Source organism: Trachurus japonicus, chromosome 4 (genome assembly GCF_045865225.1).
Source record: "Trachurus japonicus isolate A0001 chromosome 4, Traja_1.0".
In the NCBI taxonomy this organism is placed as follows: Eukaryota; Metazoa; Chordata; class Actinopteri; order Carangiformes; family Carangidae; genus Trachurus; species Trachurus japonicus.
In genome coordinates, this window is record NC_140910.1 from 11835279 (window position 1) to 11862143 (window position 26865).

General features: G+C 40.5%; 1 protein-coding gene across 1 annotated transcript in view; it reads left to right on the top strand.

The window, feature by feature from the left end:
- hcn2b (hyperpolarization activated cyclic nucleotide-gated potassium channel 2b) overlaps nucleotides 1-26865 on the top strand; it is a 63395-nt gene that overhangs the window by 26291 nt on the left and 10239 nt on the right. The window contains exons 4-6 of the mRNA XM_085773936.1: nucleotides 4580-4798; nucleotides 25401-25547; nucleotides 26468-26708. Of these exons, the coding sequence (XP_085630062.1) occupies nucleotides 4580-4798; nucleotides 25401-25547; nucleotides 26468-26708 (607 nt within the window). The remainder of the gene's footprint in view (nucleotides 1-4579; nucleotides 4799-25400; nucleotides 25548-26467; nucleotides 26709-26865) is intronic.

Here is a 26865-nt window from a genome sequence, read left to right on the forward strand (position 1 = left end):
CATTTGGTGACCTAAAAAATTAAAAGATGTCTTAGACTATGAGGACTGGGTCCAGAGCAGGTGCTGGTCGGTGGGGGGGTCTTGTTTTCCGCTGATTAAATATGCAGGTGAGTCGTTTCCAATGGAGTCTTCCAATCGATAGTCTTCCGACGAGCTGTTGAGAGAGCTTTCCACAGGTATCCAAAGGGTTTTGTAATTCACTGAAGTCCGCAAAAGGTCAATTTGCCAACAGAGGTTTTGCCCTGGGTCAGCACAAGGTCAAGTCCGTGTGCAAATGAGACACAGAACAGTTCGGTCAGGCGTCACAGTTCCGTTGCCATGACTTATACGGATGGACGGACGGATTGGTGTGTATGTGCGAGATAGAGAGATACATTAGGCTACATTATGACGCTGATGATACATTAGCCTCTGAATTGTTGGACTCTGCATAATGAGATAGATAAACTATAATGTTGCCAGTGAAGATGGTCTGGACCTAGCTGCTACAAAAACCAGTGTGGACTAGCATATGCATCAAACCAGTGTAGATCAACATTTACATGCTGGTTTGATGCATCAGCTGCTAGAAAAACCAGCATAGACTAGCATAACTTCACCAGAAAAAGCAGTATGGTGTATGCAATTTGTGCTTTAATGCAGGGACCAGCATTCCATGCTGATGACCAGCAACTCCTACTGCTTTTGTTGTGTTTTGATGCTGGTGGCTAGCATCCCATGCTGGTCACCATCCCATGCTGGTTCTTTTGCACTTGAGACTGACTAGCATCAAAATACAACATACCTGTATTACTGGTATAAACCAACTACAAATATATAGGCTAATGCTGGTCAACAGTAGAAAAAAAAAATCTATGACTCAAGTTTTTATTATGTTTTCTTTTACAATAGCCACCTCCAACTATAAAAAAAATTAAAAAAATAAAGAGGCCTTGGGCAAAATAACCCAACAGAAACGCAACAAATATAACAAAACAAAACAGAACAGGGGGACCAAGACAATGTTGTTGTGACTAAAGTAGGAACTTAAGCATAAAGGACTGTCCAATGTACACTGTGCCACTGTCCTTAAACATTAGAATATTTTAAATGTTGCAGGTTAAATATATATAGCTATATATAATGTTCTAGTTCTAGCTACTGATTTAAACTCACTCTGAAGTTCCTTTTGCAAACACAGCCACCATTATTCTGTTTTAACACACTAACACACCCTTGGACCAAGAGAAATATTTTTGGGCTGTCATAATCTGTATTCTTCATTATCAATGTTAAATACTTCCAACAGACACTTGCAACTTTCTGTACTCATGTGATTTTAAATAATGAATACAAATGGGAACCCACTGGCTCTAAATAATGAATTCAACATTGCTAACCAGCTCTTTTATGGCATTTTACATATTAAAGTTCTAAATGTCAGTGTCATCATATTGTCAGTCCTGTTAATTGAAAAAAAACTCCCCACATCAGTTTGGGACCATCAGAGAGGGACTGCACCCTAGCAGAGCAATGCTGTGAAGCATGACTGGCACAAATCAAACGCACAAACTCAAATACAAGCTGAAAGGGAAACAGCGTGTATCTCCAGACGGGTTTGCCAGCATGCATGCACATTCACTATTCTATAATTATGCCATCATGCATCATAGATGTCCCATACTCCCTTTGTGTTCACTCCCTAAATGTATTATGTAGAATTAGCTATCATCCACACTGCTCAGTGAAGACCGATGGCAAATAAAATCAACACAAGAGCTAATTTCATTTGTTTCCTCTTTCTTTCCCCACCCCCCCTCACTCAGGGTGGTATCTCTGTAGAATTAGTTTATTATGTTAGTATGAGGGTTGTAGTTTTCAATAGTAAGAGACAGCTGTACACTGTGTCAGTTTTAATCAGCTGTTACCTCAAACAGACTGGTTACAGCTGGCCAGTGTAGGTTTTCCGACCTACTCGCACAGTGGCATGAAAGAATAATGTTATAATTTCTGGTTAAGAATTAGACAACTAACAAAAAGATAAATCGGCCTCTTAAATATAAGACTGTAACCAGAAGCCAGTTAGCATAGCCTTGCCTGGCTCTTGTAGCAAAATCTACCATCACATCTCTAGAACTCACTAATGATCATGTTACATTGTTGTCTTTATTAAGCCCTAGCTGCTAAATCTGCCATAATTAAAACCAGTCTGTAGGATACACTTTACGCTTAAAGCCTCATCCATGTGTCTGTGGCTAATGGCTTACACAACGTGTTGCTCGGATCAATTGTTAACAACCTCCAGTGTCTTGCTAATTTGTGTTGTTTCATCTGTTACACTGCCTTGTTGCTACAAGTCTGGTGACAGCTCTTCAATAAGGTCAAATGGATCTCTCCTGCAAAAGCTAAAGCTCCTAATCAGTCCCATACATGTCCAGTGGATTGCTTCTGTCACTAACAAGTCTCTTCTGTCTAGAAGCCCATTTGACCCAATCTAATAATTCAGGCACACCATTGTCTATTCAAGCTGTCTTGTCTGATGTCGTTACCAAAGAAATGGCCCAGCTGTTTTACTTTACACTTGCTCCTGATGAGGCAAAAGTAATTAAAGGTCTTAAGAAAACAGCTGAACCCCAGAGGCTGCAACTGGTTCCAAATAACTTTGCTTTAGACCAGGTGTGACCACTTTTGAGGCTGTTCTCTGGCCAAAAAATAGTCCATTTCATCACCACCATGGGATCAAATATGATAAGTAGCCTACGCTAGCTGCTTCCCTATGATTTCAGTCTGTATAGGTTAGCGTCACATTTACTATAGGTGTTATTCTTTAAATGTATAAAACAAAACATACCCAATGTATGTTTTTAACCTTTTCTTGGTATGAAACAAATACAACTCAGCTGCTGCACCTTTTCTGTGGTTATGTCATATGTGCATCACGGCAGAAACATTAGAAAACATTCCTAGGAATACAAGGCGAGGGGCTGAGGGTCATTTATATCTACTTTTTTTTTTTTTTTTTTTTTACTAACAATCACACAGTCACAGAGAGAGACCAAGAGTAATGCATCTGTAGCCCATAGGTGAGTTATAATCCTGCCAAGATAGTCAAAAATCAATTGGGAGGTCACCACAGACTGACAGTAATGATGCTAAAAGCCACAACAGCATGAGACTGTAACAGATTGCCTATTGTATCATCAGAGTTGGTTTATAAATCACCAACAGACAAGTTAAGGGCCCTGTCCTGATTTTATAGAGGGTGTTGTCCTGACCTGGTCACTTGCAGAAATGGATTGATTTTTTTCATATTAAAATTTTTAATCCTATTGTTCTTTGTTGTTGTTGTTGTTTTTTGCATTGAGGGTATTCTGTGGTGCCCATCTATTTACTTTAAGACAGTACACAGTATACCATGTATTTATCTGTGTGGTGTGTGTATCTGAGAGAGAGAAAAAAGTACAATCAGGGACAGAAAGATGTAGCCATGTGTAAAAAGGTGTTTATTTCTGTGCTCTAGCTCTGGGTTGAAGCCTCCTACTCCTGCTGTTTATCCATCAGCAATGTGGCCAGCATGTTGATGGCTGACTGGAGGGTTTCAACACCAAGTCTGCTCACCACCCGGGGCAGTGAGGAAGAGGCTCAGGCTGAAGGCTGCAGTGTTTAAATGTTCTGCCAGGGTTATTTAGCAAAAAAAAATGTTTTATTATAATGGGCTCAAGAACTGTGGATTATGGTGAGACAAGGACTGTAGTTGGAAGGCTACATCGTAGAAACAGCAACAAAGCTGAAAAACACAAGGATGATGCCTAAGATCTTAAAAGCTTCAGACTGTTATTGTGGGTTTCTATAGCTTTTATCTAAGATTAGACGGCCCAGTTTATCTCTTCCAACAAATCTAAACAACCGATCCAGCCAAGAGCTCAACACAGACAAACATTTTCAGCAAATCTGAATCTTGCATGAGATGCAAATGACCCTGGAAATATACAAATCAGATGAGAATCCAACCAGTCAATCAGTGACTGAGGACACCACTCGTCCCAGAAGAAACACTCAGACACACACACAGTGATAAAGTCTGGACAGTGTGTGAGCCACAGCTGTCTGAGGAGAGGATGTGAGGCCCGTGGAGGGCTTTCTAATGACTCTAACATGGGAGAATTAGAGTTGACTGAGTGTGTGAGCACCACTCAAAGGCAGACTGGAGCAAGCAGATGTACGGGCTCCTCATTATCACTCATTTCTTTCCTCATCTCCCTCTGCTTGGCCAAGACAGGGCAAGGCATGCTCAGTGATCATGATTAGACTCTCCAACAAACAGTCACCACCAACAGTCACCAGACACGTATCATTTTCAAGAATTACACTTCGACCCTCTCATTGTTTCATCCACTCTTTCCATCACCACTCGTGTCACACTCTAACTTATACATTTCTCCTGCAATGTGTCTCTGCAAGTATAATTCAGGCTCAGGTCGTAAGGTCAAAACCACTAAATGTAAAAATACAAAAGTAAGGAGCTATTGTAGAGCAGAGAACAGAATAACCCAGATTTTAATATTCATTCTTGCCTCTCTCTCCATCTCTCCTCCTACAGAATGACACGTGGAGCGAGCTCTACTCCTTCGCCCTCTTTAAGGCCATGAGCCACATGCTGTGCATCGGCTATGGAAGACAAGCCCCGGAGAGTATGTCGGACATCTGGCTGACGATGCTCAGTATGATCGTAGGAGCCACCTGCTACGCCATGTTCATCGGCCATGCAACGGCACTCATCCAGTCTCTGGACTCATCTAGACGCCAATACCAAGAAAAGGTCAGGATTTGTCTAATTTTTTTGTTTTTATTTCTCCTGAAATAAATCCGTTATAGTCTGCTATAAACTAATAGCAGATTAATGGGGGAAAGAAAGAAAAAAAAACTTTTGTTTTTGCTGTGTCTAGACTGTGGTTTTATTTGTCCAAGTTTGAGAACCTGTGTAAATCTGGTGATGATGGCAAAAACACTTCTGTTTGCAATGTGCAAAGTCTTTAAAATGTTCATGTAACATCATTTATTAATTCCATATTTTTTGAGGGAGGATGCTTATCCGCTTTCTTGCTGAGAGTTGTGTAAGTGGATCAATACCACCCTTGTGCTGTGTGTGTGGTAAGAATGAAGATAAAAGCCATGAGACAGTTTGTCTGAGTGTAAAGATTGGAAAGTGAGAGAAACAGCTTCCTTGGCACCACACCAAGTTTAAACAAAACATGCCTACCAGCACCTATAAAGCTCACAAAGAAATGAACACATTATAGTTATTATAGTGTTTTATTAACCTCCCTGCCCGAAAAATGTGGCAATGAGGATATTTTTAACGGGGAGTTACTTGCTGTAACAAGTTCTTCCAGGCTGGATGGTTTCCCCTGCTTCCAGTCTTTTTCGCTCCAGTGAACCAATCTGCTCCTGGCTCTGGCTTCATGCTATCAATCTTCTTATCTAACTCTTTACAATAAAGCAACTAAAGGTGTTTTACAATATAAAATATAGGACATGCCTTTTATGTTTCTTAAGTAGTTGTTGTAATTCACCTGCATTTTGTTGGGTTGGAAAGTTCTCAGGGGTAGAGGAAGGATGGTTTTGCTACACTCTGTCTTCAGATCGCTGGTGATATTAATCAGGTTGTTAGCTTCAGGACCTGTGTCCAGATGGCCCCCCTGTCTAGAACATAGCAAGTTGCCACAAGGAGAGTCCATAAGGATATTGTATCTACGGCGTCTATGTGTAGGTTATCACATTTGATATGAACAGAGAGGGTTTACTCATTAGATTCCAACACACTTTGATAGGAGCAGCATCTGTTCTATTAGTTCGATATTCATGTCTGCAGCTCGCTGGGCCCGGGCCCGTCTGTTGTCTCCATGGAACAGCAGATCAAAGCTTTGGGCGTCGGCAAGGGGAGCACAGCACACTCGTGCTTTACAGGGCCATGGTGTCAGTGGTGTTCTGTGTCTTGTTAGCTTCCTTAGAACCACTGTGATGTGTGGATGTCTTATACAGGGGATGCACTTCCTGTGAGTCTGGCAGCAGATACGGCTGAGCTGCGATGAGATGCACATACAGTAGCTACCACTGTTACTGCCAGCTCTGTCGCAGGTTAATGAACTGTTTTCTGTATTTCTTCTCATTATAGATTCATTCCTCATTTATTTTTTAAAAGAAGACTATACTAAAGTGGCACTTACTGTCTCCACATGCTGCTGATAAAGTGATTAAACAATATATATGTTGTCTATCATATTTAGATTCAATGCCCAGCAGAAAAAGACAGAGAATAAGACTTATACCACATCACATCACATGACATCTAGTTCTCTCTGTCTATACTCAGAATCTGAATATGACATACATGAAAAAGTATATATATATTTTAACCATGTGGAGACTATTTGGAGGCATTTTACTCATGTTTTCTGTTATAAATAAATATGAAATTAATAAGTAATGACAACCCTGCAAACACTACTGTATATAGAGAAATAGAGCTGACAGCTGTTATAAACACACATGTGCTTCTCTGCAGCCACAGAGTGTTGTAGGCCAGGCTGCCCCAATCATGCAATACAGGTGGTGTTCCTCTATCACTCAAGCACATCAGAGTGATTGGTCAGGCTTTGTTGTCTATAGCTGAAGCCCCTGGCTAATGTTTAGAACAAAGGCCGATCAGGTTTTCTCCTGTGTCATAATCAACATGTAGTTTTATTCTGTTTATTATTCTGTTTGCTTCATGTTGGAAAGATAATCTTCATCTTGCCTTATTTTCTAGGTCATCATATCAGTGAGCATCCATGATGATGTTGAGTTTATAGCAGACCGGATCTCCTGGGGGAATGGCTGTGATTTTATTTAAACTGTAATGAAGCAACTGTATGTATGTGTCAGATTTCTGAGCATAGTAAACACAGCAGGGAATGGATTAATTATCAGTGGATCCGGGGTATTCCATCCACAAGTGAGCACACTGAATTCCATTTATAACTGCATGTGTGTGTGTGTGTGTGTGTGTGTGTGTATCTATATATACTGTGTGTGTGTGTATATATATATATATATATATATATATATTTAGAGAGAGAGAGAGAGGGGGGGGCGGGGGGGGTACGCAAAACAGGGGTCAGTGTTGTCTGACATTGGTTTCAGATCAGTGATACTGATTTTTGCAAGGTTTTTGTTAAATTTGTTAAATGACATTGTACCTGATGTCCATATGAGTGTCCTCATGTCCACCAGTCAAGGGACTTTTCTTTTCTTTTTTTTCATCAGATCTGCTAACTGCCCTGTCCAAAGGATTCAGACTTATTAAATCAATGCTATCTTTTAAAGCCACTTCTCAAAATACACTCTCATAGACTTCCTTTTTATGTAATTGCCTTTTGAGCTTGCCAACTTTTAACCTTGTGTTATTTCCCCATGCATTTTTAAAAGCAGAATGTAATTTTCTAAATTTACTGACATTTTCTATTTCACTTTATTTTCATGTCCTTATTAATTTGTCTTTTATTATTTCACTTTTGTTCTGTACTTACCAGTGATTAGCTGGTCAGCTTCTGCTTTAAGGTGATATCAATATCGTATGTAATAATGATCGGCATCAGGATGCCATTTTTTTAAACAACTTTTCATTTTACTTTTCAACTATTAAATCTTAAGCCCCAGGATAATAATTCTATAGTTTCATGTTATTTGGGGGGCTTCAAGTCAAACGACTAAAGGCCACGCCCATTTCTGCAACTGACAAATGTTCCACAATTTTGTCAGGCCACTCCTCTCATAAATGTCACCCAGTCCTAACCAAATTTGGTTTGTAGCGTTAAAGCCATAAGTCCAAAGGACAGAGCTCACAGTTGTGCTTCAAACAGAGACTTAAGATGAGAGAAAGAGCAAATTAGCTACAGACTCCATGCTGGAGTCTCTGCTTTGTATCTGTTTCGTGCAGCTGTACTTTGTCAGATGTGACAAATGATGTGACGTCTGCAGAAATCAGTTCCTGCTGCTGCTTTCATACTCCTCTTCTTCCATGATGCAGAGCAGAGAAATAATGAACAGATTGGTAACAGCCTGCTAGTCTTGACTAAGACAACAAATCCAACCTCCCATCCCTCTTCAGTATCCCATGACTGTTTGTTCATCATTAACCAATGAACTGAACCATGCTGTACTGCCGTCTACAATAGGTCCATGAGATAACATAGTGGAGACAGAGTTATGGGCTGTAACTTGCCTCACTGACAAAACAGATTCTTTGTATGAGATAGTCTAAATGCTAGCGACAGCATGAACTTATATTGACATAACACAGAGTAAACAGTTAGCAATGCACTCAGTGTTGAGACAGAAATGTCATAATAGCTCTGTCGCTAAGTATCATCCACTGGGAGGGTGCATGAAGACCCCACTGACCAGAGAGTTGTGTGGATTCAAACAGTTGTTTACAGGGCCGGCTCTAGCCATTTTGGTGCCCTAGGCGAGATTACTCTCAGGCGCCCCCCCAACAATGATCATAATGATCATAACGATAACATAGCAGTGTATCTCTATGTCCCCTCTGACCCTGAGATACACAACTTGCACAACAATCAGTAAAATTGCATTGAGTAAATCCTGGGTGAAGACATGAAAAAATTTGTCTCTTCACAATCATGAGAACAAACTGTTGTGGTGCTTGAAATGGGTATACGAAAGTCTGGGCTTCACAAAAGCAGTGGAATATACTGTATGATATAAAGCGATAAGTGTAGAAAAAGATTTGTGAAATTGCTTTTTGAGCATAAATGTTAGGCCTAACTGTCATTCTCACCAAATGTCTCAAATGTGGGATAACAGAAGCTAAATATTGACTTCACGTTACATTTCAAACTTCATGAGATGTGTGTAGCCCTAAATGAGAAATTTTCTCCAAATATCAACTAAATAGACAAAAAACACAAAATTCACAATATTTAGCCTATATAATGTACCCTATGTGTTGTCACTGTGGTACTGTTTGAGAGGTAAAAAAACAACAACTAGCTGTGGCCCACTGGCCCTGCTGTCTGAGCAGGCTGAAATCTCAACTCTCTCTTCTTTTTTCATAATCTTCCTCATCAAATGAGTCAGAACTTCCAGCCTCTGAAGCACCGTCATCATCCTCACTGCTTCTCTCTCTCTCTCTCTCTCTATCCCTCTGAACGACTCGCTGTTTCGAAGCGCTTCACAGAGTTGTTGTTTTGATTGACAGGTCGTCAAAAGGGCGTGCGGCCGTGCTTATTTGAAAGAGGAGAGTTTCCCGATCACAGTAGTTGAACCGCATTTCTACTGCGTAATTGACAGACACATGAAAAAAAAAAATATCGAGACGGTCGCGCAAACGCGCCAGCATTTGTGCCACACCTCTAATTACAGTAAAAATGTGGCGTTTCTAACAAGAAAACGGCGTGAGAGCATTCCTGCTGCAGACAGGTATCTGCCAATTTAAGAACATGTTTGTCATTGTTTATTTATTGTTTTGGGTTTTTTTTTCTACACAGAAAAGTGAGGGGGCGCCAGCGGACATAAATCATTATTATTATCATAATCCCCCCCCCCCCCCCTTGACTGGGGCGCCCCTCCAGCAGTTGGCGCTCTAGGCGACCGCCTATATCGCCTATGCCAAGAGCCGGCCCTGGTTGTTTATGATGCAAAAGTTTGACAAAGCAAATTGGTATTTTTTCTGCTTTATCACAATTGACACATGCTGTTTGGTTTGCTGTGTGGCCTAGAGACAATAATATAGATAGACACACACAGTGAATGTGAGATAAGAGAGGGGTGCAGCATGATACATATAGAAACACTGTAGACAGTGATGAACCCCCACATCCCTGTCAAATCAACTCAGGTACCCCTTCATCAACACAGTGTGTTCACTTTTCAGTGGATGTTAAAGGGATAGTTCAACATTTTGGCAAATTGGCCCATTGCCATAATCCTTATAGTCATAGCAGTAGGTTTGTTACCTTTAATTGTAGGTGCAAGCTATTTTTAGAACGGCAGAGCAGAGCGGCGAGATGCTCAGAGCTACGCTATGGAGGCTAATGCGATTTCTTGGTTTCCCTCATCAAACTCATCAAATACACAATCCAACAACTCCACAACGCTCTGGTGGACAAGTTGTGACCTGCACATTCACCACGCTATGAGATAATAACGGAACGTTACGAGACAGAGTTGTTTCGACGTAAACTCATGCAAAACTGCTGATGCGTGTTCTTGTTGGGGGCAGTTTTTCAGCAAGCAGTCTGTATTAGCTGCGAAAACAACTCTGTCTGGTAACATTCCGTTATGATCTCATAGCGTGGTGAATGTGCAGGTCACAACTTGTCCACCAGAGCGTTGTGGAGTTGTTGGATGAAATCCCATTAGCCTCCGTAACGTAGCTCTGAGCAGCTCGCGGCTCGGCTCGTCCATTCTAAAAAAATTTGCATGCACCGACAGTTAAAGGTAACAAACCTTCCTAAGATAGGGATTATGGTAATGCGCCAATTTGCCAAAATGTTGAACTATCCCTTTAAGGATATTGGTATTGGTGGATATTGTTATAGTATGTTTTCAAATGATTCAGTTGTCAGTTTTAAAGGTTGTATTTACATCCACTGATTAGCTTATCTATAGGCCTACAATATTTAACCAGATTATCCATTACTTACAGGTTTCAATCATTTATTTACATTAGGTTGTTTCCTTAATTTATCTGCTACTTTCAACTCTTCCCTTTGCATCTAATTATTTCACCTATTTATTAATTTTAGTTTTTTCCAATCATTCATAACAATTTGTTCCAAGTGTTTAATTATAAATAATTAAATAATATTGAGCTCATAATTTCTCCCAGTTCACTTTTGTCTGTTTCAACAATTCTACTTATTTATGAGTCATTATTTTAACTCTTAAGCCAGTGATTTTAACTATTTAACAGTGGCGGCTGGTGCTAAAATAAATTGGGGGGGCGTCAGATAAATAAGATAAATAAAGAGCATTGCTAACAGAGGGGTGTACTGCGAAGCCAGTTTAGTGGCATAAGTTACCGTGGTGATCTAGCCAGGTTAAAAGAGAGCCACCTTTGCAGTACAGGAGAGCCCGGCTTTAGACTCAACATACCTTGCTAACTCACTAAACTGGCTTCGCAGTACACCCCTCAGCTGAGTTTGGCATGACACAGACGGGAGAAGCGTCGTGTAACTCCGTCCACGGCCACTTGCCTGCTGCAGGATTTTTATGTCAGGTTGCTCCGGTCCACGCTCCTTTATCCTTTTTTTTTTTACTCCAGCGAACGCCTCGTGAAAGGATTATTTTGTAAAGAAACAACTGATTTTTCTTTTGCTGCGGCCGCCATTGTCTCCTGTCTTGTTGTTGTTGTCTGTCTGCTCCGTGTGCACGCGGGCGCGTCTGCCAGGGGAGTGACTTTGATTGACAGGTCAGGTATCATGAATCAATCCGAATGGATGAAAAAATAACCCAAACGTGCTGATTGGCCACGGGCGCAGAGAGCTGCACCCGGAGGAGAATCTTGAAGTAACCAATTAGAGACCAGCATGAAGTCACATGGAAGCCAAAAGTTTAAGAGCCCACATACACACTCATTAGGCCGGCTCCCCTCGCTATTGAAATGTATGAAACAACCCAGAATAAACCCAATATGGAATGGAAAGGCTTACAAATTTCAAAGTAAAACCCATTGTATGAGTGAACACTGAACAGATATGGTAATTACTTTTTATTATGTTATTTATGTTTACTGTGTCTACACTTTTTTCCTGAAATTTTGATGGGGGCGGCGCCCTAGCGCCCCTACATATTTATCAATATCTATTAAAATATAAAATCATAATATTTTGTATTTGTTCTTTAAAATGACTTGAACTCTGGGCTGTAAAGTATACCCCCGCAGCCCCCGCAAGGCGGGGGGGCCCCGCATGCCGTGGGGGCCCCGTTAAGCCGGGTTTCCACCGAATCAACGGCCTTTTTTTTTTTTTTTTACACCGCAACATATGGTTCACGTCATGATAACTTCTGTATTTTGGCCATTCAAGCTTCCACAGTCCATAGTTCTCTTCTTTGTTTGATATTTCAAGAGAGTTTTGGTTAAAGCAGATATCAGTGTAATGTTTTTGTTAATATAAGTCCTAAATAGTCCTATTTTCCGTCAGCAATCACTTACATGAAGTATTTCAGCCTAAACACGAGTCTCTCCGTCACTCTGCTCTGCTGTAACCCGAGGAGAAAATTTTCCTTGTGGGATACAAGTGTTATCCAATGAGGGGAGAGAACGGCATGAAGGGCTGTGTGTGCAGCCAAGGGATGCGCGTGAATGTGGTGACGTAGCACGAGGACCAATTGATGCCTGACAAGGGCGGGGGCTGCTAACTCATGGTGCGTTCAAGGAAACTCGTACTTTGTGTTTTTCCTTCCTGTGAAGTCATACCAGTTCAATCTGGTACGAGTTCACGGGTCGGAAGTTACGAGTGGCCGTTATAGGGAACTTTCACAGACAACAGGACGGTAAAAACACGAGCTACGGGTTACCTGGAACGCTACCAAGTCGTAGTTGTGACTTGAAGCTGTAACTTACGGTTTCAAAAGCCTACCTTGAACACAGCATTAGCCGAAACGGCCGTGCCGATGATATCTGCTTTAAGTAACCATGGATAGCTCCTGCTGTGTTGTCGCCGCCGTCAACAACCCCCCCCCCCCCCCTCATCGCGGCGGGCCGGGCACGGTTACGTTACGGCGCTGCTTGAACTTCAACAATCGTACCTCATACCCTGCAATATACAGCCTTATGTAACATCCCCAGTCTTGGATGCAGCAATATCATGTGGCCACATTTTGAGAGCGGTCCCAGTGTTGGCGTTGACATGTGAAGTTTCAGCCGGTGTTATATTACTGTTTGTGTGTCTGTGGGTGTTCACACAATCTCTACAAACAGTACTACAGTAGAGGTGATGAGGCAGTGGCAGCAGCTTACTGTTCCTTTGTCGACCCATCCTTCACGTTGAGGTGACTGGAGTCCTCATCCTGCCTTTTCCTAACAATACTCCTCCCTCCATCCCTGCATCCCTCCATCCCTACAGCCCCCCAACCTCCACCCCTGCGCCCCGTTCTCTGTACATTCTCCCCTGACTGTTGGGCAATACACCATCTGCCAGCGGACACATGGACAGAGGGCATTAGCTATTATGTAACTGCACTCCACTCCTCCCCCTCAGGAGCGATACAGCAGCAGTGCACCTGAACAGTTGAGAGAGGAGGGAGATGTGACCCCTGGGTTCAGTGATGAGCACTGACCCACTGGGCCTTGACACATCAAACAACGGCTTGAGGAACTGCTCATAACCGGACAATCACTGAGGCCTGACCTGGACAACCTGGGTCTCTGACACGTTTGATAGATAAAATAAATCATCCCCAAAATGTAATTTAACCCATGCTTGACTTGCTTGGTTGTTTTTGGAGCTTTTAACCCCACTTCATAGTTGAAAGTTAGAAACAACCCCCCACATTTCTGTTTGTTTTTGTTGTCAGACACTATTTCCACAGTTGTGATTCTAGTTTCATGCTCAATTTCACCCTAATCGCAAGTATTAACGTTAGAATTGGGGATGTTACATTTTAAAGAGGTTTCATTAATTATATTTTTTTGATTGGTGTGTTGAGTTTTTGTTTGTAAAAAAAAATCCAGCTAACTGTGTTGCTTTATTTGTGCATGCTACCAATATGGACTGTTACAGAAAGAATGGCCCAAATTTATGTAAGATAAGCCAAGACATCCCATAATGCCTATTCCCACAACAGTATAGAGCATACTCTATCTGTTGGACTGCTAAACCCTCTGGTCGCCCGCTCATAACCCAGCACTTCAGTAAAGAATTTAAAGTTAAAGGCCAAACAAGGCGAATAACCCAGATGACATCATCAGGGTTTTCTTTTTTTTTTTCAGGCATTCGAAAGCCCCCCCCAGCCACAAAAGACATTACACAACTGTTTTGACACTTCCTGGGAGTAAAGTGAAGTTGAAGTGTAAAATCAGTGTAGTGTCCCTTTAAAACACAGTGAAAGTATGAAGCTATCAGGGACATCCTCCTGACATTCACCTCCAGTGGCCTTTTGGTCAAGTCAGGATCACCTGGATTTATGTCATTAGTGCGCTCCTTATATAGACATATCATGGTGACTCACAATGATGTCAGGATCAAAGTGAAAAAAAATGTTGTTTTACATCACGCATTTTATAATATGGACAGCATGAACCGTTGTTGCCATGTATTATTAATATAGGCCGTACTGTGTTTGCTGGTCTAAATCATTCTGTCTCCTTAGTTCCTCCACATCTTCATCAATTCATACATGTCACGCAGTGTGCCGTGAGCACATATTTGTTTGTGTGGGTTTAATTCTCTACAACCGCCTCCACTCCTCAGTCAGTGAACTGAAGGATAGCACTGAAGTCAACTCACAAAACACACACGAGCACAGATACGGTATAACACTTGTCACATCCTCACAAAGCCCTTTAATGGCAGGGCCAATTCAATTTCTCCCTTTCCTCTGTGGCAGCTTACAGTGACAGCCATGCATCATGCTCACAAGCCACCAACTTAGGGCTTTATGTCCTATAAAAATGAAAAAAAAAAAAAAACTCGGCACAGTTTTGACCCCGTGTTAGCTAAGTCCACTGGCTGACAGGAACTGATTGGATTTCATATGCATTTCTTAGTTATATAGCCTACATTTCTTAGTTATATAGTCTAATGCAGCAGAAGGATTTCAGTCCAGTTTTATCTGCATCCCGTCTATGAGATATCACTACATTATTAATACCATGTTGAAGGATCTGTACCACACTTTGGAATTTGAGAGTTACGTCTCTAAAAACTTGCAGTAATGGATGGTAAATAATAGCCATCAGGTATCACATAAGTATGTATCTGGCTAGTTAGTTCATATACATTTACATGTTCTCATTTGCTTTCATCCAAAGTGGCATCACTAAAGCTTCAGTGCAGTGGGGACAAGTGTATGAGATCTGTGTTAAAGTGTGTTTGTTATGTGAGTCAGAGTAGATCTAGGGCGACAGCAATAACAGCAATAAGCATGGTTGTGCAGTAGCACAGTGTGCACTATGAAATTCCAACAACACAGTTTTATATTGGGCAACTGTGTCTCACTTAACAAGTTGGTGGATTTTAGCAATTTCAATGAGTTTCACTCCACTATGTTCTACGGACTTTGACTGACATGGCCACTAATCTAAGTCTGATGCAGAGAAAAACAGACAGTCAATAAAACTCTGCTCCTTCAACCACCACTTTTAAAGGAGAAGGAGAATGAAACAGAGAGAGAGAGTGGAAGAGAGAGAGAAATGTCATTCTAGTTTAATTGACTGTCACACATTGAATCCCGAGGCAGGAAACACTTAATAGGAGCCTTCCAGTTTATCCCCATGAGCCTGATGCGCTGGAAGTGGGCTCCATCTTTATTGTCACTGACACACGGTACATTTGTGTGAGGGGTGAAGTGAGAGAACTTATATCCTTTTTATCTTTTATTTGATTAGTTAGGCATAGTATTTGTTGGTTTGTCTTAAACAAATATATCTTTATCATTCGTCTAGATTATGTGTTTACTTTCATGATGAGTTAGTTGTTAGAAAATATGGCTGAGGAAGATGAGGAAGACATCCCGTGAGGTTTTCATTAAGTGCTTTATGGCTTTTCATGCTGAATGAACCGTGACCAGAGGCAATTAATTACATTTGTATGAGGTTGCGATTAAAGCTGGTTTACATAAGAGGGAAGAGGATTCTGTAAATTGTTTTTTACAAATGTAATTTCATTATGTGGTTCATTAAGTAAAGTGATCCAGTCTGCTAAAAAAAAAAAAAAAAAATCATGTATAAGGTCAGGTCACGCTGCATTGTATGTATGTAGGATTGATTTCTGCAGGATGCAGGATGCTACTTAACCATAGTTGGGTAAAAGTGCCTGAAATAGATATAGAGAGGAGCAGAAGAGGTTTTTGAGAGAAAGAAAGAAAGAAAGAAAGAAAGAAAGAAAGAAAGAAAGAAAGAAAGAAAGAAAGAAAGAAAGAAAGAAAGAAAGAAAGAAAAAATGACAGAGATAATAGTAGATGGAAAGAACGATAAATAGAAATGGAAGAATTAAATGTTTCTGAAAATGGGGCAATTGCAAATCTCCTTGACCAATGTTACAGTTCAGTTCTTCCCAAGTTTTTTCCCTTTCATAAGAACCACTTACCACTTTATATAAGGAGAGATCATCCTTCTGGGAAATAAAATGAATGATGTTCTACCATGGCAGCCAGTATGTTGCGAATTAAGGATATTGTGATTTGCTGTGTCACACAGGCCATAAGGGTCAAGCCTCCATTTTTTCCCCCATATGTCGCTTACTGTGTGACAAAATGTAATTTCCTGGACAGCGTACAATCCCATCCCATGCGTGTCATCAACTATTATAAGCAAGGTCATGTCAGCGCCCTTGCTCTTCCTTCATAGATGGCCTGTCCTCATAAATTGTGATAGTCCGGTCAAGACATCGACTTGCCGGCAGGAAGATACCGGCACTCTGGATGATTGAAGTGTGGAATTCCTCTGGATGTATGTCCACACAGCCAATCCAACATCATTTTCTTTTATAGCTACTACACTGTTCCGCACTTAAGTCGACAGTTTTCCAGTATTTCTATGGCTGTCCAGTCTCATAATAACATTAGGGTGGATGACAAATTACATGTTAGCAGGTGTCAAGATACCATGAGCCTCCAGAACTGCTGCAAATTTTCTACCACTGGTGAGCTGAAGAGTAGGCTATTCCTTTAAAAGCCCTCTTCTGCAATCTGAGGGTTATCCATTTTACCAGCTTAACTTTTACCACTGGTGTGATCACCTAATTACAATAACTGTCACATGACTCATGGACTTGGCGTCATGTGTTACATTTACAAAGCTTGTTGTGATCGTGACAGAAGATCACATACGTTTGCATCTGTGTTTCTTTTTTGGAGTGGATACACACCTTTCATTTAGTTACACACAGCCTTGATTTGCCAGGTATTCAATTTGATAGGATTAGTCAGAAAAGACTCGTAGCCCAATTCAGTGAGGTCAGACTGACTGGAGAGGAGGGAGCTTAGTGTTGGTATCTCTAAGACTTGGCTTGCTCATTGTATGCCAAGGACAAATTTAGCACCCTGGACATCAATCCGTCCGTCCAGCCACAGATAAGTGGCTATACCATTTATCTGTGCTGGCTCTTGGGGGTGGGAGTGGAGGTCCTGGTTGACATAGAGAGGCTTCAGTCGATACCCTAGAAATTATACAAATACAATTATATATATATATATATACACACACACACAATATTGAACTAAATTGTAACTTGTTGTAACTTGTTATTTATGGAATTGGTCATTACGTTCACCTTTTACTGTTCTGTCATTATCAGTTTTTAGTTGCATGTAAAACAAGGAAAAGTCACAGCCCTGGAGCTTCTCAACACAGGAAGTCAACTGAATTATAGCTCTGCTGATTAATATGAACCCACAGGTCGGCTGTAAACAACAACGGCTTGGCTTGACAGTGTGCAATCCATTTCTTTTTCACTGCCAGTAAGTGGAACAGTAAATAGCACAGTAAACTGTTTATCATGCAAGGCTGTGAGCAGCACTTACCCAACCACCGTGTTAGAACACCACGTGTAAGTTTTGAGATGCGTCAAGCGTGGCGTTGGTCAGGGGAGGTTCTCCCTTGACCTCCAGCTTCAAATCTACAACTCATCCAATTGACAGTTTATTCCACAGAGGGATGACTCACGCTGCTTAACACACACATAAGCACACACACTTGGGAGACAGAGAGGGAGGCCTTATGTAACATTTTAAAGCAACTCCAACATGGATTTGTTGTACTTCGTGCACAATATTGATCACTGTTTTTAAAGTGTTCTCTCTTCGTGTGTGTGTACATGAAATTCATTCACATTATATCCTTGCTTGATCTATTTTATTATCACATTACCCAGGGGGCAAAATCCCAGTTTTTTGGAAAACAGACACGGAGCGTTGTAAAAGGTTTGACACCAGAAATGATATCTAGGAACTTCAAGGATTAAAACCTGGGTGGACAACCCGGTCAACTAGCTGCTGGAAAGCAACAGGGGCCAAAACCCCTTTCTTGGGTCATTTTGCTGGCGAAATTATGTAAATGCAAATATTTAGGTACTACAATGGCATAAATAGTCATACAATACAACTATAACATTTGGCAGAGAGTTTCTTGACACATAGGGGGAGGCATGAAAAAAAGATTCTGGGGTTTGTTGCAACTCAATTTTAAGATATCACCCTCAACATCCTAAAAAAAGACAAAAAAAAGTACTGTTCGCCTGACAAATTCTCATGAAAATTATTATTTTTCAGCACTTTATGGAGAATATCTATGCTTAACATGTATATAGAAAATCTCCTTAATTCATAAGCTTCCATTTGAGTCCAAGATAGCCTTTCTACTAGCTACTGGAAAGCTACAGGCTGTCTCCAAACAATGCAACACCTATTGTGAAAAACTACATGTTAACTGGCATGATCAGAAAACATTCTATTCTCCCCAAAGTGAACAGATAGATAGAGAAGACCGTTGGCCACAGCAATTGGGGCTTTTGAGATAGAAAGGCTATCTTGGACTCAAATGGAAGCTTATGAATTAAGGAAGTTTTCTATATACATGTCAAGCATAGATATTCTCCATAAAGTGCTGAAAAATAATAATTTTCATGAGAATTTGTCAGGCGAACAGTACTTTTTTTTTGTCTTTTTTGGGATGTTGAGGGTGATATCTTAAAATTGAGTTGCAACAAAACCCGGTAACACTTTACAATAAGGTACACAAAATTAGAGTAGTTAATGAGTAACTAATGAAGAACTAATGAGGAACTAATGAGTAGTTAGTGAGGAATTGAGCTACACAAAATTACAGTAGTTACTGAGGAACTAAGGTACACAAAATTACAGTAGTTACTGAGGAACTACTGATTAATTAACTATTAGTTAATGGTCAGTTCTTCAGGAATCCCTGATCAAATTTCAGAGGAGTAGTTACTGAGGAACTAATGAGTAGTTAGTTAGAGAAATGAGATACACAAAATTAGAGTAGTTACTGAGGAACTAATGATTAACTAACTATTAGTTAATGGTCAGTTCTTCAGGAACCCCTGATCAAATTTCAGAGGAGTAGTTACTGAGGAACTATTAATGATCAGTCCTTCATTAACTCATGATTAAATTTTCATAGAAAGTTAATCACAACTTGATGATTAGTGAACTAGTTACTTCATCAGTACAGAATCATTACTCAATAACATGTCCAGTAGTTAACCTTTATGACCTAAAGACACATAATGAGTGGTTTTTCATTTCTTCATCTTCATCTTTACATTAGTTCCTTTAAAAAATCACAGACAGCAGGATTCTTGAGAAGATTTTATTCATTAATTTCAGACCACATACACATCAATATGACCATCCATGTTGCCTTCGAAATAAATATGATAGTTTGTCACATGTTTGGTAGGCTAAATGAAGGTATCATGGGGCTGTGTAGTACTGTATACTTATCACACCGTGGTTCACAGTAAAGTTGTTTGAGGTGCACAAAATTTAGAGTAGTTATTTACTATGAAACAAATTTGGAATGAATGAGGAACTCACTATTAGTTAATGGTGAGTTCTTCAGTAACTCCTAATCAAATTACTGAGGAACTAACTATTACTTAATCATTAGTTACCCTTTTTGTGTACCTTAAGGTAAAGTGAGACATCAAAATGAGTAGGTAATGAGTACTGAATCATTACTTAATCATTAGTTACCCTTTTTGTGTACCTTATAGTAAAGTGAGAAATCAAATCGAGTAGGTAATGAGTATTAGTTACCCTTTTTGTGTACCTTATAGTAAAGTGAGACATCAAAATGACTAGGTAATGAGTACTGAATCATTACTGAATCATTAGTTACTCTTTTTGTGCACCTTATAGTAAAGTGAGACATCAATATGAGTAGGTAATAAGTACTGAATCATTACCTAGTCGTTAGTTACTATTTTTGTGTAAGGTACACAAACATTACAGTAGTTACTGATGAACTAATGAAGAACCAAAATAATAATTTGCCTCTATGTGCACCAAAATAACTTTTGTCTTCACGGGCACCAAAATAAACATTTTTTTTATGTCCACACACAAGAAAATATGATAGAATGTAAAAAAAAAAAAAAAAAGAAAGAAAAAGAGAAAGAAAAGAAAAGAAAAGAAAAACCTTTGTAGCTTTCTTGTTTTAATAATAGCCTAATAAAAAATAACAAGTGTGTAGCGTCCCCAGCTAAATGATGGTCACAAATGATGAAACTGATGGTTCACATTCCTTTATTCCATGGACCGTATTCAGTTGCAGACACACCGTAAGAGCTATGAGAAGAAGAAAATAAAATACAGTTACCTTTCCTTTTACATAAATGAAATTATTTTTAACTGCTTTTATCACATAAACAATCATGTAAGTTGACTCCCTTTTTATCTATTTTAATCAAAAGACAATATCCAAATGGAGTGCTGTATTACCATGAAATAAATATTTTTTAACCGTTTGTTTTTAATCCAATAAACTGTTTTTAACCTTACCAGACCTTACATCAAACAGACAAAATACGTCCTGTTGCATTGATAAAACAATCAACGAGTTAGCTTAGCTTCATCTCACTTCAATGTATTGAAGTGAGATGGAGCTAAGCTAAGCTAACTAAGCCGAGCTAGCCAATGCTAATAGCTACCGCTAACCACAACATGTTCCATACATGAGACTATCAACGGCGACCAAACTCGAGCCGGACATAAATATAGCATGAAAAGGTAACAAAAACAAACCTTGTGCCCCTTATTAGCCAGGTGCTAGGGCGTTTCATGTAAGTTAGGCACACTTTTAGCATTGAAGACACTCTGGCCATGCAGACCATGGATGTATTATATCAAAGACGGTGATTATATTAAAGGTGTACAGAAAAGAAAATTGAATTTGAGCCCACTCTGGGTCATAAAATTAGTGTAATAACTCATCTATCAGACGATGTAGGCCAAACTTTGTGCAAAATTCTATTTTTGAGTAAATCCGTGATGAAAGTGTGTATTTTAGTGTAGTTTTTTTTTTCGTATTGGATAATGCAGGCGCACGGATTATACGTCAGCCTGTACACGATTCACTAGCCACTGATATTGGATCCGTAATCCGTCATTCAAACGTCTGAGACACGCACACACACACGGAGCTCGGGCTCGCCCCAAACTTTGAATATCCCGCCCGCTCGATAACGACCAATCAAATTCATTTTCCTTACTCGGGTAAACTCGTGTTGCAGCTCGTGACAACTCGGCGCGACAAACGGGACAAACGGCCATTTCTGTACACCTTTAATGATGCAGACACACTACCGGTAAAATCCGTAGCACCGGAAGTTTATGAGGTCTCGGCGAGACGCTTTCAAAATAAAAGCACTGAATATAACGTCTGCTTAATATATAAGAAATAAAGCCCTGACTAATGTTCAGAAACTAAATAAATAAACATAAAAACAACAAATGAAGTAATGTTCTTATCATATTAAAGGTCATTTACAAAGTGTCATTTGTCTTTTAGTTTGGAAACGAGATCATCATTTCCTGTGCACCTTTACTGTGAGGAGCAGTCAGTGTTGCCAACTTGGCGACTTTGTCGCTAAATCTGGCGACTTTCCAACCCCTCTTGGTGACTTTTTTTGTCAAAAGCGACTAGCGACAAATCTAGCGACTTTTTCCCGTAATATTACAAACGTTTCTGGACCTGAAATCACGTTATCACAGCTGTTTTCAACGAGCAGCGGCGCTGCCGCGGGCACTCACAGGTATTCAGCCTACACACAGTAGTGTCACGGAGCTGCCTCCGCTGCATTCAGAGACGCACTGCTCCACGCCACAGACATAAAGAGCGCCGCTGGCCGCCGCCCCCCCCCCCCCCGCGTTGACATAACGACGTCATTTAGCGACTTTTACGACAGCCAATAGCGACTTTGCTTACTGAGGAGTTGGCAACACTGGGAGCAGTGAATTCACTTGGCACAAGAGAAGCAATGGACCATGCAGGGAAAAGCAAAAGAAGGAAAATCCCATTTCTACGATATCTCGAGGACGAGGGTGTGACCGTACAGTGATATTTTAATGGTATCTGTCTTTTTTTTTTTTGGAAGATGTGTAAGATGACTCCTCAAATTTTACCATGCTAACTTTCTCCAAAGTAAATGTAGCCTTCTAAAACCTAGCATAGCATCGATGCTATGGTCGGTTAACAGAATGTAGCATCGATGCTACACTTGCACATGTTGTACAAAACATTAAATAACCTGTTAACTGCATCTGAATCGCGGGATTCTTTGCTTTCCAAGGGTCCTTGAATGGTGCCTCTATGAAAGTATACTCTCAAGTGTTGCATTGATGCTAGCTCGGTTTAGCTCTGTTCCCTTACCATGTGGTATGACCATAGACTGTAAAAAGAATGGACGTAGCGTCCGTGACGTCACCCATTGGTTTTGGGGAGTCGTTTTTGTGACTCAAATATGGCGGCCTGAACAGCGCCATGTTGGATTGGCCGGCCGAGAACCCGCCCACTGGCCTCGAAGCAGCTGTCCACGGAGCTGCTCGGACCTGTCACTCAACGTTTCCGCGCCCTAATTGGCCAGAATTTTAACCTAATAACAGTAAAACTGTAGAGTTAAAAAAAAATTCACCCCCCTCAGAGTGTGTGCGGGGGTAGAAACTATCGATTGAGACGAAAAAACGTTCTGACACCAGGCTTTTAACATGTTTACTGAGGATGTAAAGTCGGCGATTTTAACATGGGGGTCTATGGGGAATGCTCCCTTCTGACACCAGCCCCCAGAGGAATCCGAGGGGATTGCAGTTTTTTGAACGCGGAAGTGAGCTTCACCTCTCAGACCGACAACTGCCCCCTTGGGTATGACGCATATCGTCCCTTGTTGTCATAGAGGCACCATTCGAAAAATCCAGAGATTCAGATGCTGTTCACAACTCCTCTCTATCATATACGGTTCATAAGTTATTTAATATTTTGTCAAAAATGTGCAACCTCAGCATCAATGCTATGCTCGGTTTAGCTTCTCTTCCAGTGTCACGTGTTGTCGTAGAGGCACCATTCAAGGACCCTCGGAAAGCGGATAACCCCCCGATTCAGATGCTGCTCACAGCTCGTCTCTATCATAAACGGTTCATAAGTTATTTAATGTTTTGTAAAACGGTTTTTGTTGTTGTTGTTTTAACTACTCTAATTTTGTGTACCTTATTGTAAAGTGTTACCCAAAACCCAGAATCTTTTTTTCATGCCTCCCCCTATATGTGTCAAGATACTCTCTGCCCAATTTTATAGTTGTATGACTATTTATGCCATTGTAGTGCCTAAATATCTGCATTTACATAATTTCGCCAGCAAAATGACAAAATGGGTTTTGGCCCCTGCCTCAAAAATCATAGGGACAAGACAGAAACAATTAAGTTGTATTTACGAGGAAGTGCTTAGGAAAAAAGCTGTCAAAATAGCAAATGATCCCTCTCATCCTCTCAATAGGGAGTTTGAACTTCTTCCCTCTGGTAGACGTTATAAAGTACCAAGGGCAAATCGTAATATTTTTAAAAATTCCTTTATTCCTAATGCAATTGGGGCACTGAACACCATGCCCCGTTGATGCGATGATGTGTTGTAATGTAACTGCCACTGCTGTCCTGCTTTTGCCATGAAGATGTCTGTGTGTAAGTGTTGTTGATGTTTTTGTTGTTGTCCTGCTTGTTGTTGTTGTTATTGTCTTGCCTGTTGTTTTTTATGAGACCAAAAACAAATTTCCACATCGTGGACAAATAAAACTAACTAACTAACTAACTAGCTTTCCAGCAGCTACGTAGTTGACCGGGTTGTCCACCCAGGTTTTAATCCTTGAAGTTCCTAGATATCATTTCTAGTGTCAAACCTTTAACAACGCTCCGTGTCTGTTTTTCTGCTTTGCCCCCTGGGTAATAGGATTTCGGATTTTTTTTCTTAATACTGTACATGTCTTTTCTTCCTCCTTTTTTAAAATTTTTTTAACGTTGCTATGTTGACTGCTGATATAACAGGAAGTGAACAGAGTCATATTGCCACTTTTTCGCCCTCAGGGTGTTGATGTGTGCAGTGTGTTTTGTTGTTTACAGTGAGCTGGTGATGCATGAAACCACACAGAATCCCAGTCTTCTTAGTATACATAAACAGAACCTAAAAGCTGTTTGTGTATTATTGGATAGGAAATAATATCAAGATTTACAATGTCCCCCAACAGACAAAGAGCCCATAATGCTGCATCTTGTATATGAGATGCTATACAGCAGATCCTGTGGCTTCTGTTTCCACCGGGAATCCAGGCATGAAATGTGTTGCACAGCATCATGATGAGTTGAGAGAAGTGGACATTCAGGTTGTATTTGATGTAGAGAAACATAGTGTAATAGTTGTGAATATGTTATAGTCACTTGAGTTCAGTCTGACCCTTCAGTGAACAAACATGACGTGCTGCAGCCAACCTCCTCTTTCTGCTCCTTTTCTCTAACCACATAGTTACATATTTATCAGCTCCAACATAAATAACAAACATCATCCTGTCTCAGAATAGTAAGTCGACTACACAAATGCCCATTCAATTATTTACATGTGTCTTTTTTTCTTTTCTTTACGATGGTCTTCACAGTTGTTTCATATGTTTCTCTCATGAAAAATAATAATAGACCTGTGTTCCCTGTGGGAAGCCTGGTATTATTTTCTGTGTAGAGAGAGAGACTGTCGAACAGCAGCATCTTTTTTTTCTATAAAGACAGTAGAGCATGATGAATCCTCATGGGCTTCACAGAGCTCTCATGTTTCCTTAACAGCTTCATCACAGTTTTCCTCCCATGGCTACAAGGTAGAAATGGGTCAGGGGATCTTGATGTTTGCAGAGCTGTGCATCTCAATAAGTGCACACATGGACACATCTGTAGCTGAGTAAAGAGCCAGTGATAAGATGATCTGAGAAAAAGTCAGCTTGAGTGGAAATCAAAAACTGTGCAATGTCTCCACAGCTGCAGGAGTTTAGGAAACTGGCTGTGTGCAGTGAAATCATGATGCTGCAAACAAATCACTATCATGTTGAACCTCCTGTCACAATTAACAGAGGAGCTGTTGAGTCTTGTTTCCATTGACCATATTTTCTTCCTCACCGTCATCTCTCACACCTTTCTCCATCTTTCAGTACAAACAAGTGGAGCAGTACATGTCCTTCCACAAACTACCGGCCGACTTCCGGCAGAAAATCCACGACTACTACGAACACAGATACCAGGGCAAGATGTTTGATGAAGAAAGCATCCTGGAGGAGCTTAATGAGCCTCTACGCGAGGTACGGAAACACCCAAATGTCCAACATCTTCCCACACACACACCAGTGTCAAAACTCTCCGCTACTTAGTAAGTTAAGTGGAATAAATGTCCTATAAAGCTCCGATATGGACTCTTTTCATGAAAAAGGCATATCTGTATATTCACATATGAACTGTTGCTGTTTTTACCAAACTTCACTTAGAAAAAACTACGCTTTAAAAGACAGTAACAGATGGTTGTAAAGGAATCTTCAAATGGACTTCATCCTGCTACACTTGCAGGGGTTGTTTTTTCTAGCTGCCTGTTTGAGTTCACAGTAAACAATGTCTTCTTACTTGAAGGGCGGCTAAAAGTAACACAAAGTAAGTACAGTAGAAAACTTCAATGAGTCGTGCCAGAGTCCCTCAAGGTAATTAAAAAACCTGAAGATAGCTTACCTTGTAATAAACCTCATCATTAAAGGGACAATGAGGAGTTTCTGTTTGGTTATAAAAAAGTCTCATATTAATGTGGATGAATCTACGTTACCCACACTTGTTAATGGGCCCATTTTCGATAAATATATCGTTTTGTCTCTGTCGTTATTTTGTTATTATTAGTGGTGGTGGAAATGCTGGGCGAGCCGACCAACGTTTCCTTACTTTTGGTTTTACGGCGAGTCATGAGAATAACGCCGCTGAATGGCCGTTTATGGTCGGAACTACAACGGTATCTGATCGTCTTCCAACCTCTGACTTTAATTCTTGATGAATGAAAACATGAGTCTGTCTTGCGCCGGTCAAAGAATTTCACGGTGCGCGGAGGCTCATAAATGTAGTGTGAAAACGCTTCGCTTTTCCAAAACTCCTCCTTGTCCCTTTAAAACTAGCATTATTGTTCTGTGTTTCCCTCAAATGCCGAACCAAAACAAATCAAGTCCTATCTGCTGTCACCATATAGGAAATCGTCAACTTCAATTGTCGCAAGCTAGTGGCATCCATGCCGCTGTTTGCCAACGCTGATCCCAACTTTGTCACGGCCATGTTGACCAAACTGAGATTTGAAGTCTTCCAGCCCGTAGACTACATCATCAGAGAGGGCACCATCGGCAAGAAGATGTACTTCATTCAGCACGGAGTGGTCAGTGTCCTGACCAAAGGAAACATCAGCATGAAGCTGATGGACGGCTCCTACTTTGGAGGTTTGTCATATTCTATTCTATTCTATTCTATTCTATTCTCTTCTATTCTATTCTATTCTATTCTATTCTATTCTATTCTATTCTATGCTATACACCGAGTCGGCAACCAAGGAAACGTCATTTCCGGTCAGAGCCGTGGGGGAAAACAAACCGATTC